Here is a 14,409-nt window from a genome sequence, read left to right as displayed (position 1 = left end):
TATGAGCTTAATTGCAACACTATCAAATATTTTCCAAAGAAAGCAGAGTGCTAGCTTAACGATGCAAAGGAAAGAGAAATGCATTGAGTACAAAACTAAATTAATTTATTACAGTGACCTGTGTAAATGTTTATGATAGAAATATTCTGTGCTAATGCTTTTAAGAATTTTTAGTACTCTACTGCTAACATATTTTCATGTGAACCATTGTGAGTTCAATGCAAAAATCTGCTAAGTGAAAGTCATGTTAAATTTCTGGGACCTTATTAATACATTGACTACATGAAACTTTACTAGGGCATCAAAAATGTAGTGTAACTTAGCAGTGGTAATGAAATGTTATCAAATGTTCCTATTTGTGTTACAGGTTCAGGCAGTCAGTGATTGGCTCTATATTTTTGCAGAGGATCTAGCATAATGAAGACCGGATTCCTTGGGAAGTGTTGTGCAAATACCATTTGTTGCTATTTACAGAATGCCCTGTCTGTTAGCTTCAAATTGAACAGGAGAACAAAGTCATGGCTTCTAGAGAAGCTGGGCTCCCCTCCCATCCAAGTGACAGTTGATATTGCAATTGTGGTTTCTTTCACCATGACTATTAAGTTGATGGACACAAGGCAAAACTCAGCATGGATAGTATGTGATGACATAGGATGATGACTGCAGTCTTCAGATCCTTGTTTAGTTTTGGCACACTGAAATTTGTGCTGCTGAATTGAAGTGAGGTTTTGATTTTGACTCATAACTACATGCCAGGTGCTATAGCACTTGCCCCTGTTTGCAGCAAATTGCTGACTGAGGTGTCATAGTCAGACAATGGTGTGCACTACCACCTCACTTTGGAGTTGTCACAGTTGGAAGAAAAACACTTCAGGAATCCTTTCAGAAGAAAAGATTTTCACGAGGCTGTGAGTGCCTTGTTACTGTTTTTGAGCAAGTTACTGAAATGGAGCACATTCAGGATACCTGTGTGCAAGACTCCAGACAAAGCCAGAAAATGGCTGAAAAAACTCCAGGGGTAGAATTCATCTCAAATAATTTTACATATTTAGAAGGTAGACACTTAAAGTTTTTCACCTTAGTGAAGTGGATTTGAGACTTCAAGGGAATTATTCTTCTGCTCTGTTTAAATTATTTATCTTGAGATGAATTTCCCCATTTGGCTGCCTGTTTATTTCTACTATCAAAGGCAACACCAGGGAGATACCTAAACTAGGGCAGACAAATACCATTCCTGACAACTTGGATGTGACTCAGTTCAAGTTTTATGCCTAGTAAAAAATGTGGTAATGATATCAATAAATTGTACCAAATCATCCCTGAATCTCTCCAAAATATAACTGCTTTTCAGTGTACATTTATTTTTAAGCAAAGGAAACTAATAACTTTTCATTGATATTTTAAGAAAGGCCTGTAAAGTATTAGTATCATAAAAATTCCAACACTTGTTTTCCTGTTTTGTTTGTGTACGTAGCTATTTTAGTCATTGCCCTGGAAAGATCTCAGTGGAACCTGTGGGTTTGGAGCCACAAGCCTATTGATCCACTGTGTGAGTCACTTCTCTCTCCTTGCTTCAGGTTCCAGTGCAGTGGTCTGATATGATCACACTGAAAGCCAGGATGACCAATTATGGCCTACCTAGGTACCAGTGGCTGACCCATGCTTGGAATTTCTTCCAGAGGGAGGTAAGATGCTGATTAATTCAGGAACTAAAGTAGTACCTGCCCAGTGAGTGTTACTTATCTCCTAAAGGAGAGAGTTTGGTTTTAAGTGAATAGGCATATAAATGCAAGTTCATTTGATATGAAACACTGTGTAGTGATGCTATCTTTAAACATCACTTGATATCCAGTTCTTTGGTTTTTGTAGGCCCTAAAGGTACTTAAACACCAAAATCAGAATGTTAATAAATTTATTTCAATTGTTAACATTCTCATATCCTGTTTCAGTAAGGTTAGGACACCCATACCTTTTAGGATTACTATAGCATTAAAGCATATGATATATGTAAAATTAAAAATTTGCAGGTAAAGTAAAATGACTGTGTCTATATGTTGTTTTAATATTAAACTGTGCTCCCCTTCCCATAGGCTCTGTTAGTTTCCTTTCACGGAGCTGTCATGGTTAAGATATGTTTAGCTGGAAAGGAATGGGAAAGGAAGTTTCCAAAAAGATGCCAACACTGTCTCTTTGGCCGAGGTTTGTGAAAGTGATGAGGGTTTTTATTTCCTTTGACTGGGGGGTGGGAAACAAACCAAAAAGCTTCCTTGTATATTCAAAGCTTTGCCCTCTAGCCTACTAAAATTCAGAACTGATTTTATAGAATGAAGTATTATATTACAGAAACATGAAATCACCCAAGGTAAAACCCATTAACTCCAAATATAACTCACGTGCAGGAAGAGAACTCTTTAAATGCCTGTCATTGTGCTGCCCTTGTTGAAATGTTGAAATCTATCCTTGTTGCACAGATTTCCTATTTATTTAAACATTTCCTGGCAGCCCTTGGTTAGTCTGTATTTGCACTAAAACCTGAAAGAGGTTACACACCAGCACCTACCCCCTCCCCCAGTTCCTTACTCTGGCCATGTGAGCACTCTGTGAAACTGAGTAATTCTTCATATACAGGTAGAGTGATTATGTCTGTTCTGTACCTGGGATAATATAATCAAATGGTCTCAATCAATTTGCCTTGAATAGAGCTGGTACTTGGTTTAATTGTATAGGTTGATTAAGTTAAATAGTGCCTCTGCTCCTAGTTGTTGTAGTTTCATCATAATGGCTGGTTATAATATGAATATTAGTAATAAAACTTCAACTAAGCCTTAATTTTTCTAGGGGAGAAGAATTTCCTTCAGAAGTTAGAAGAAGTTTTAGAAGTTAGATTTTCCTTATGGCACCTGTGACCATAAGTCAGGTCACTCTATTGCAGTGCAATAGAGTATGTTTTTTTTGTAGAGTAGTTGTGTTTATGGAAAGTGTTTATGGTTATTCTTTGCTAATGCTGCAGAAGAGGGAGGAAAAAAGGAAGAATAAGGTGACCAGATGCATGATTTGGGGAACTGAGAAAGCTCTTTTACAGTTTCTACTTAATTGGTGGGCTCTCGTTTATATTCCATCCACTCATGGTTTAGAAGCTGGATGTATGAGCCTGGTACATGCTTTATATCTGAATAAGCACTTGTGGCCCTTTTTCAGTCAGCAGAATCGTAATTACAATTCTGTTACCAGAGGTTCAGCCCTGATTAGCTTGGTATTTTTCTTCTATATCTTTTAGCATCTGAGGGAGATGGGAAATATGTTTTCCCCCCAGTCCTCTTGCTGGTCTAATATCAAAGCTGTGACTATGTGAAGGAAGATGGAAAGGGTCAGCTGAAGTTAGGAAGGAAGAACTGGGTGGGAGAAGAAAAGATACAAGACTAAGAAAAGGGTGTTTAATGAGGTGTTCTTTGCAATTGTAATGAGGAGCCAAAGCTTTCCTTAAAGTCTAGTGCTGGGAGGAGTTTGAGTAACAAAAGAATAAAAACTGAGACATGAGAGCTGTGGTAAAGGGAGAAGTGAGATTTTTAAGAGGACTGGTAAATTTAAGGCACAGTGTGTGCCAGCATGTCTGAGCACTGATCTGCTTGATTGTGAACAATGAGTGGTGTGGAATACAGGACCCTGGCTCTGAAGCAGCTAAAAAGGGGCAGCTGTTTCCCAAGCCTGTGGATCAAAGGACTCAGAGAATTACTTACACTCAGGAGGGAGAGAGGTAGTATCTTGTTTCTGCAGCAGAGCATCTTCTCAGTCACGTCAAGTTCACATCCAGTGCTGCTTCACCCTTGTCTGTGTGAAAGCAGCTGTTAATGTGGTAGACTGGTCATTTGGCTCTAAATCTTAGGGTGTGCATTGCAAAGAAGACAGGTTGTTGGTCCTGGTGGGTTTTATAGGCAATTGCACCTCATCTGCTTTGCAGCCAAACTTCTTATTTTTATGGTTGATTCTGTTGCAGTATTTATTTTAATGTGATACCCCTTCCTTCCATTTTCAGTTTTCCTTTCAGCATTTGTGATTTCTATTCATTTTTGCTTACTCTTTTAATTTTTTTCCTATATTCAGGTAAATCTCTGCTTTTTCTGTTTTTAAATGTGTCTGTAGTTGTACCCCTTCAAGAACAATCCTCACTAGTATGGCCTTTTTCTGCTACTCCTTTCCACAGGTATACTTGTTCATTTGTCCTCATTTTGACATGAAATTATGTTAGTTTCTTGTAGTAAGGTCAGGCGAATCCAGAGATAGGACAATTTCTTTGAAGCATCCTTTGAGGAAGCAATTGGGATTTAATGGACAGAAGAGTATTGTTGGCTGTTTCTGAACTATTCATTGGTCACTACATTTTTCATGTTGCTTTTATCTCAAAGTACACAGCAAAACAAGATACATAGAAGCACTCGTAGATGTTTTTAGTTCTATGTAAATATTTTGAAAGTTGGTATTAAGAACTTTTAATTAAGTTTTTTCTTGACCTACTTTATCTGTTGAAGAAGTAGCATCATTACTGATCTTGGCTAATCCTTCCTTTGCAGTTTAAATGTTGTGGCGTGGTGTACTTCACAGACTGGCTGGAAATGACAGAATTGGACTGGCCACCTGACTCCTGTTGTGTCAGAGAGTTTCCAGGATGCTCTAAGCAGGCACATCATGAGGATCTCAGTGACCTTTATCAGGAGGTAAGGAGAAAGATATGGATATATTGGAAGGTTCTGTAAATTCTTCCTGATCCAGTAATTTTCCAAATTCACCGTTTGCAGTACAATAGAGTATTTTTTTTGTAGAGTAGTTGTGTTTATGGAAAGTGTTTATGGTTATTCTTTGCTAATGCTGAAGCAGAGGGAGGGAAAAAAGAAGAACAAACCCACCCACCCTTGCCTGGAAGTAAGATGAGCTAGTGGCAATGCAGTTAAAACCTATGTTTTAAGATATGTTTAAGCTTTGAAGTGTTTGTTTTATATTAGTTATGTTAGAGTTCAAATTTTTTTCCAGTCCAAAAGATAGAAATTAGGTGTGACATAATGTTCAGGCCTCATCGCATCAAACTACCACAGGGTAAGTGGAAGAGTACTTTGGTGAAATGTACAGTGAAGGATGTTTTTGAAAATTCCTTTGGAAGATGAGAGCTCTCTTGTTAACAGGTCTCGTAATAGGAGGCAGGTGATTTGGTTGTTGTACTCTGAACATGCGTAGAAACTTGTTGTGAAAATGCTCTTTCTACACTATATTATGATTATTTAAAAAGAATTACAAAAAAAGCCTTAAAACATGACAAGAACCTGCTTGAACTCGAAGTGGGTAAGGAAGGTCATCAGGGTAGCAAGATACTACTGTATTTAGGGTGAAAATTATAAAAACAAGTAAATATGCTCTTTACTAAATCTCTGTTCTCACAAATACTGTCCAAAGTCACTTTTGTCTGAAAACTACTTTGTTAGCCAGCATTTTTTTATGCTAGCAGATCTCTGAAGACCTATAATTGTTCATTCAGTAACAGCAGAATGACCAACAGTCCAGGTAGTCCAACAGCAGACAAAGTGTGGCTCAATCACAGAGTTGTGAGGATCTGGGAAGAGGTGCATTCTTCACTGGATTACTTCTAGAGTAATACAGAGTGCATAGGAAGGAGGATGGGCCTGCTTTCAGGTGCTGCAGCATGAACATTTCTCCAGTGGATGGTGTAGCTCTGCATTAAGGAAGAGTACCCAAAGAACCATTTTATTTTGTCCCAGTTTCAGAGGCTGTTTAAGAACCATTCTTACAGAAGTTGTTGCATGGCTCTTGTTCAGGAGGTATGGAGCAACACCTCTGAAGGCAGAGGAGATTCACTATATAAACAAACCAAAATGAATATTAGCTATTGCCAGGAAACAATCAATGGGGAAATGAATTTGTGTGGTATTGACTCTATGAACAGAAATTATTTAATCACCTCTTTTGCTAACATCCACGCCTGTGCCATATTCCAGGTAAATAGTTCTCTAAGAACTTCATATATTCAAGTTCTTTTGGTTCTCTTTGGAGAAAATCAATATCCAAAGATGATTATTATGTAGGACATAAGGGCTGTGTTAAGACCCACTTGATAAAAAAAGGCTGCTTGTCTTTTTTTTTTTTTTTTTTTCAAAATTAATCTGAAGGGCACACTTATGGTTCTTCCCCTACTGTACCACAGGACATTTTGGATGGATTCAGCACTTAGCAAAAATTTATTTTTGGTTCTCTACTGAAGAATCCATTCCAAAAAGGGACAGGCAGTGTTCGGTAGTATCAGCCACAAAAATACCTCATTTCTCTTTGAGATATGTACAATATTTTGTTGGCAAAATGTTTCTTTCCATGGCACTTGCCTGTCGGGTGTCTCACAGACTTTTATAGTATGCTTGCTAATAAGTTTATCAGTATTATGCAAAACGAACTTCTGCTTTGGAGAACCGAAGGAAAAAATCTTTTTAAAAAAAGTAATTCAAACCAAACTTGTATAGTCTGGTGGTTTGAGAGGGAACCTGATAAGATTAGCCTCGCTAGCCTAAAATTGGTTTATGTAAATATTTGGCAAGTCCTTTCTGGTACTTCAGAAAAATTCTTTGTAGTACTTCAGAAAACTGAAGTGTGGTTTGTCTAGGACTGATAAATGTGTTTTCTTGTAGCTGTGCTGTGATTTTTTGCTGAGAACTCGGAACTTTCTATAGTCTAAGTTGGACTCCTTCACAATTTAATTTTTGCTGAAAGAAAGGTGACTTACAGTTCTACTTGAAAGTATTTTTGGCAGGAATCATGTTTTCCCTGTTGGATACTGAAAACTATTTTTCAGTTTCTTGAATTGCTTTTATTCTGATGAGCTTCACCTTTGGTGCAGTTTCATGAACAGACTGACCTTAGAAAGAGCATGGTTGTGAGGGAAGTGTGAAGATGATGGAGTGGCCTTGGAGGTTTGTTGTGGTCTGAGAACAAAAGGAGCTCTACCCATCTTGTGACTAGGAACTGCAGTGTAAATAAAATGATTGGTGGGAGTTGATAACTCAAAAAAATCAATCTTGTTCTTTTCTTTTGGTTTCTGGCATGATTTTGAGTATGCTCAAAATTAATTTTAATTAAATTAATTTTGTTTTAGTTTCGATTTGTTTTAATATTTAATTTTACAATGTGCTTTAATATACTTTTGAGTATATACTCAAAATTTGGGTGTACAAAAGATTTGTTGAGTGTGCTGATGGCTTATCTCTTCTGCTCAATAAAGTGCCTTATTTCAGTTCAGGTTCTTATTCTATGATGAAGTACATCGGTAATATATGCTAAATAAGAAATACATGCTTTTTTCTATTTCAGGACTGAAAGTATAAAGTGAATGAATCAGACCTTTAATCTGTAGCTTTATAGGAATCTGAAGCTGGTTCTTCTGAATGATTACTGCAAAGTTTTATACTATATTTGATTTGTCAACAAGAGCTCTGCATTTAGTGACAAACTTTTGCAGAGGGAAGTGTATTTATGTACTGTTTAATTGCAGGCTACGAACTATGAAAGTGTCACATAAGCAGAAATAAAATGCATGAATGTGAAGTTGATAGGGCTGGCTGTGTTTTCCCAGTTTTGAAACTGATTTTGAACTTCTATTAGAGCAGAGGTCTAAGAGCATCATTAAATGGAGGAAAACAATCTACCTAGTTTGAGTGTAATTTGTCTCAGTTATATGTCTGTGTACTGTAGTTGTAGGCATTAATGTTACTGCTCTCTGTTAGTGGGTGTTTTCTCTAGGCAACAAATGAACTGAGTTTGAATATTGCTGTTGTGGAGCATATTTAAATTGTGATCAGCATGTACCTTCATCTCTTTAAGTTATCAAAAGTATTAAAATGCAGCCAGTTTCTCTGTAATTAAAAACAAATTTGAGAAGTAGTATAACTACAATTGCTTTCCAGTTGAAGAAAAGGATTTGCCAATGTGAACAGTTTTTGTACCCCAGGCAAGTCCAATTATATTGCTTTTGCTACAGTGTTGTATTTTTTCTTTGGAAATTTCAAAGAATGCATCCTTGATCCTTTTTCTGTGTCTGCTGCTGTTTAGAAAATGAAACAGTGAAACAAGCAAAGACATTGAGATCCTATAATTTATTCTGGTAAAATTATCATAGAGTATATTAATTTTATTTAGATCCTAAATGAAAATCTGTTGACTACAGTGTGAATTTTGTGTGTGTGGCAAAAATTGGACCTTTCATTAAATACATTTGGGACTGTTGCATTTGAAATTGGCTTTGGGGGAATTTGCTTAGAGGAATTTAACTGTGATTGAAAAGTGTTATTTATCATGTCCTGTCTTCAGGTTCCATCACTTTGATCAATTGCTTTATTTTCTTAGGAAAGCTATAAGAAATATGAAGTGAGGATATGAATGCAAAAACTAAGACTCTCAAGTGCCCATTTTCATGAGTTCCCGATGTTTGCTTCTTGGAAGAGTGGCTATCCAGTTTGTTACTCCCAGTGTTGCTTTCGTAATTGTCCTGTGAAACCCTGCAAAGCTCAGAGTAGAGAATAAGCATCATGAAGAGTAGCAGAGGTTTTATGTCTCTAGGGCACATATCACCTGTACTGATCAACAAGCATTGTAACTTGTGCTTGCACTGTTAGCCAGTAGTTCCCAAAGCTGCTGCCTCTTTGTGGGTCCATGCAGCCTTACAAGGGCTTGGCAGCTTTTCTAAAGCCTTATGTGATAGTTAGTTGGCCATGTAAGCAAACTGTAGAGCTTGCATTGAAGGTTTGGAAAGAGCTAAATTCCATTTCTATGAGCATCAACTTACAACGTTTTAATCTAGTTTTCATGAGATGTTTTCTGATGAGGTTACACAAATCCATAGATCTTTCCTACAGTACTGTTTTAGCTTCACAATACGGTATTATCTGTAGAAAAAGTCTAAAACAGTTTAAAATTATTTACAACTTTGAAGATCTTCAATTTAGAGAGAAACAAGATTATTAAGAGGACTTTAATGGCTTTTTAAACCTTCACAAAACCAGTTGAGTTTCTTTAACAATTACTGAGAGTTGAAAGGAATTAAGATCAACTTTGAGTGATTTCTGAATTGAAAAGTAGCACAGATATCTTGCAGAAAAGTTTCTGTGTATGAGAAAACTTAAAGTTGGCATTATGGAAGCATTTAAGAAGTACACAAAATAATTTTCGAGGTATTGTTTGAAGGAAGTGAGAGAGAGATGCTTAGGAGCCAGAAAAGACAGCAGTGGGTAGGATGAGCTAAGCCTTGGGAACTGCAACCCAAATATTACTGACTGTTTTTTAATCTATCTTTGTTTTACAGGGATGTGGTAAAAAAATGTACACTTTTTTGAGGGGGACGAAGCAATTGCAGGTGCTGAGATTTCTAGGAATCTCTATTGGAGTAATGCAGATCCTGGCTATGATCCTCACTGTTACTTTGCTGTGGGCTCTGTACTATGACAGAAGGGATCCCAGAGCAGATCAGATCATGGCACTGAAGAGTGATACCTCGCAGGAACTGTCATGTCATTCCATGGAGCTACTGAAACCAAGCCTGACCAGGATCTTTGAACATACATCCATGGCAAACAGCTTTAATACACACTTTGAAATGGAAGAGCTATAATGATGCAATAAATCTGCAAAGTCACAGAGGATTTTTTTTAGTTGTTGTTATTTTTGTTCTGTTCCATCAAATATGCCAAATATACCAGTCTTCTTACATGTCAGAAAACAGCTAATAAATGGAAGTGAAGGAGACCAGCAAAGAAAGATGAGCCTGTTGTCAGCCTCTTAGCCATGTCCTCAGCTGTGAAAAATGTTGTGTTTGTTTTTTAAAAGGCATTCATTCAGTTGGGCACAGTAATACTCGTTGTCACAAACTGTGTGAAGTGTAAAACACTGACTCAATAGACTGAACCTGTGAGGAAGCATCATGGGAAGGGAAGAGAAATATTCATCTTCTGAAGGAACAACTGTGCTTTGAGCAAACAAAATGTGACTTCAGCTGAAATTGACTTTTAATAAGCCATTTGGAAAATGTCTTAATCAGGGATCTGTGTATGTATAATTGTGTGTTTTCATGTGTGCATGGAAAGCAGAGCTACAGTTCAAGTTAATACTTCGATTTAAAAATTTGCAAGATTTATAAAAAGGGTGAGATGTTCTTTTTTCTAACAAAACCTTGAAGCTTTTGTTCTTAAAGATGTTCTAAAACTTCTATTTTTATCTAACATATCGATTTAAGTTTTAAATATATTAAACAGGGATTGAAAACAAAACTATAGCTATGGACAATAGACTTTAGTTTTCTGGAGAATTCTTCTTTAAAACAGTTTGTTCTGTGGACTGTTTCTTAGTAAAAAGGAAGAAAACCTCAAACATTCTTCCAGAAATGGGAATCAGTATGGGAGTAGCACATTTTTATAGATAAATCTTTTCTCCTGTCCATGGTTCCCCTGAAGCTAGAAACAAACGACTGCAAGAAAAACGCTTACAATTCTGGATGCTATTGCAATAATTGTAAAAGTACATGAGGAAAAATTTTACTTTGGTGACTGCTTCATTAAGAGCTCTCTGGTGGCTTAAAATGCCATTTTAATAGATTAAAATGTATTTATTGAGGTGGGGAAAGTGCATTTTACTGTATTTTTATGAGCAATGTCTATGTCATAGGATTATTTTTACAATTGGCCACGGTCTTGAAATATATATTTGTTCCACTGAGTATAGTAGTTTGTGGCAAATGGGCTTTTTACATAATATTGCATTTTAAAATTCTTTCATTTGGAATTTGTAAAAGAAAAAAAAAAAGCAAGGTGTGATTTGGTAGACAATAAAATTACTTTTCTCTTAAATTCTGTAACGGCTTTTTTATTTTTAGTCCTAGAGTGGGAATGCTTTGGATGGACACTGGGAGGGTCGTCCTGCTAGTATGAATTGATTTGACTTGCCTTTACCTATTCCACTACTCTGTTGTGAAGTAGCTGCAATGTTAGTTTAAATTTCTTTCTTTTTTTTTTTTTAATTGCTTCTGAGAAAACTTCTTGTGAAATTAAGCTCTTCAGTTGTGTGGGCTCTTTGCTTTTCAGCAGTCTGCCTCTAGGTATAATTATTTCAAGGGTACTATTGAAAGCAAGATTACCTTTCTGCTTTTGTATTTCTATAGGTTCTAATACTTATTTGGGGAGGTAAAAAGATAAAAGGAGAGATCATCCCAAAATTTTGCTTGAAGTATCTTTGTCAGGAATATTTTGTTATGTTCTGCTTGGGAAGCCTTGGCCCAGTGTTACTGCACAGGTACAGCTGAGTACAGCTGTGTAGACAACGAGCAAGTGTCTGGCAAAGTCTGGATGTAGAGCAACTCCAGGCTTTGGAGTGCTTCTGATGCTACACAGTGCATTGAGTCATCATTTGCCCCTGTTTAAAAAAACAAAAAATAAATCTTACAAACCACAGATTATGGAATCTTGATTATGGATTACATGTACACATCTATATTTTTCCCTGAATTACTGCTGAATTTAGGGAATTTCACTTAATGTAAAAAGAAATATAAAGTTCCTTTTTCCAGGAAACCTCAGCCCTTAAAGTTTTACCCAAAGCGTGTCAGTGAAAGCTCCCTTAGCCATGCTTCGAATATTCCTTGTCTTTCCATACAAGGACTGTTCAGACTATTGTGGGGGTTCCCTGTGTATCTTCTTGTGTCCTGGTTAGAGCTCATCAAGGAACAAATATAGCAAGCCGAGCTAGGGGGATGTGTTAGGATTTAGAGATACTTAGAGCCCAAGTCATTTGGTTTTAGGCTGTCTGGGTGCTGAGGAAGCACTGTCTTCAGGTGTAGTCAGGTTTCTTTAACAGCAGAGGGATTGCTTTAGAGAGGGCTCTGACACAGAACCAACCTCCCAAAGCAGTGTTTATGCACCTCTACAATGAACATTTGCAGTCAGGAAAACTGCTTGGGCTTGGCTATCTAAATCCTGAGCCAGTCTACATTCTGGGAAAGAATCTATTTTGAGTATTTAACCACATATGCAGAAATGGGTCTCATCTTTAAATTTTAACACTTCTAAGAATTTTTTCTTTGACTATGAGGTGCCTGTTTTTCTAAGGCTTCTTCAAAGAGCCTGAAAATTAATTGACTAGGCTGCAACGAGCCTGTTCATTTCCTGCAGAGCTTTAGAATCTTTGTAGGAGAGAGGCTGCTTGGCAAGACAGGAACATTTAGAGATACTTGAGGCAGTGAAAACTACTTCCTCTTACTTTCTTTTTTCCTCAGTTTTACAGGAGTACTTGGAGAAGGACGGTGTGGTTTTTTTATCTGCAGCATGAAGTATAGTGAACTAAATCTTTCTTGTTGCAGCAAACAACTATGGAGATGCTCCTAACATTTTTCACAGAGCACTCGAGTGCAACTGCATCAGAAAAAGGAGTCACTTCCTGCCAGCACCAAGCTTTGTGTTCAGCCCAGTGACTATACTGAGTCCATGGGACTGTGCCTGTTGCTGTGGGGCTGAGCATGCTTTTAGGAGGCAAAAATCACTGTTTCTGACCCTTGGATAAGGTACTGATTCATCTGCCAACAGGTCATATGACAAGATTTTTTGAAAGGAAAGAGCTATACTTTATAGCTTTTCATTTTGTAAAAGCATATATGAATATAAGAGAATATAAAGAATTAATAGCAAAAAGAGAGGCTGTTGGTCACAGCAACTATATAGTTAAATATAGTACAAGAAGGGATTTAAAAATAACTTTCAAAGTTTTTTATTGCAAAAGCATTGTATTTGGTCTCAGAGCCTGGTGCTAATAATGCTAAGGTTGCAAGCTCAATCCCCATATGGGCCATTCACTTATGAGTTGGACTTGATCCTTTTGTGTTCCTTCCAACTCGGAATATTCTGTGATTCTGTAAACTATGCAGAAAAACACAGATTATTAAAATCTTACAACATTGAAATACTAGGGGTTCACATGGCATGGTAGTGGGGAGGCTACAGGGTGATTTCTGTGAGAAGCTGAGCAGCTTCCCCTGTGACAGAGCCAGAGCCAACTAACCCTGGCATGGACCCACTGCTGGCCAAGGCCGAGCCCTTCGGTGGCAGTGGTAACACCTCTGGGACAGCTGTTTAAGAAGCAGAAAAAGTTACGGCAACAACAAGAGCAGCCGGGGAGAAGAGTGGGAGGAACTGCTCTGCAGACACCAAGGTCAGTGAAGAAGGGAGGGCAGGAGATGCTCCAGGCACCAATGCGGAGATTGCCCTGCAGCCTGTGGTACAGCCCATGGCCCAGGCTGTGTCCCTGCAGCCCGTGGAGGTCCATGGTGGAGCAAAGATCCACACCAGAGCAGGTGGATACCTGAAGGAAACTGTGTCCCTGTGCATAGCCCCCACTGGAGCAGGGTCTTGGCAGGACCTGTGGAGAGAGGAGCCCATGCTGGAGCAGGTCTGCTGGTAGGTGTGTGTGAGCCTGTGGGGGACCCACGCTGGAGCAGTTCATGAAGAACTGTAGTCTTTGGGAAGGACTTTGCTTGGAGAAGTTTGTGGAGAATCATCTCCCATGGAAGGGACCCCCTACTGGAGCAGGTAAAGAGTGTGAGGAGCCCTTCCTGACAAAAGGAAGGAGCATCAGAAAAAAACATGATGAATTGACCACAGATCCCATTTCCTGTCTCCCTGCACCTCTGAGGAGGAGGTAGAGATTTCAGGAATAAAGTTGAGCTTGTGAAGAAGGGAAGAATGGGGGAAAGGTGTTTTATTTTTTATTATCCTATTTGGATTTGATCGGTAATAAATTAATTGTACCAAGTGAAGTCTGTTTTCCTATGACAGCAGTCAGTGAGTGATCTCTCCCTGCCTTTATCCCAACCTAAGATATATTATTTTGTTACATTTTCTCTTCCCTGCCCAGCTGAGTAGGGAACTGATAAAGTGGCTTTGGTGAACATCTGGCATCCTGCCAGTATTGTCAGCCCACTACAAGCATTTAATTTAATTAATGAAAAATGCTATTATTGAAGTGAGATTGTATTTAAAACTTTCCAACTTGTGTATAATTGATTACTTTCTGTTAAAAAAAATGTGATGTCCTAAACGTTTTGAGAATTTTTATACATCATCTTCCTTTTTATTCAGCACTCCCCCACTTCAATACTTCCTTGTGCATAGACACGAAAAAAGTACACAACTAGATGATATAGGCAGGTAAGAAACTAAGCTGTCTGGATAATTCCATGTATCTTCTAGACATTGCCAATCTATATAGTGTTCACTCCTGACACTCCTTTTCTTTCAGTCACATGCTTATATATCTCATCAGCTGATGGCTCCTCTGGAACAGGTGATTGTCCTAAAATATTCCCATAGTCAGTTGTAAAATAAA

At 37.9% G+C, this 14,409-nt stretch overlaps 1 protein-coding gene across 4 annotated transcripts in view; it reads left to right on the top strand.

The window, feature by feature from the left end:
* Nucleotides 1-10,886, top strand: part of TSPAN12 (tetraspanin 12) — a 39,326-nt gene extending 28,440 nt beyond the window's left edge. For all 4 annotated transcript variants that reach the window (XM_014892360.2, XM_088165701.1, XM_088165703.1 and 1 more), the window contains 3 exons: nucleotides 1,578-1,685; nucleotides 4,569-4,712; nucleotides 9,350-10,886. In XM_014892360.2, the coding sequence (XP_014747846.1) occupies nucleotides 1,578-1,685; nucleotides 4,569-4,712; nucleotides 9,350-9,655 (558 nt within the window). In that variant the 3' untranslated portion in view covers nucleotides 9,656-10,886. The remainder of the gene's footprint in view (nucleotides 1-1,577; nucleotides 1,686-4,568; nucleotides 4,713-9,349) is intronic.
* The last annotated feature ends 3,523 nt before the right edge of the window (nucleotides 10,887-14,409 follow it).

Source organism: Sturnus vulgaris, chromosome 5, assembly GCF_052056855.1.
Source record: "Sturnus vulgaris isolate bStuVul1 chromosome 5, bStuVul1.hap1, whole genome shotgun sequence".
NCBI lineage: Eukaryota > Metazoa > Chordata > Aves > Passeriformes > Sturnidae > Sturnus > Sturnus vulgaris.
Note: the sequence above shows the minus strand (reverse complement) of the source record. Positions and strands in the feature narration are given on the sequence as shown.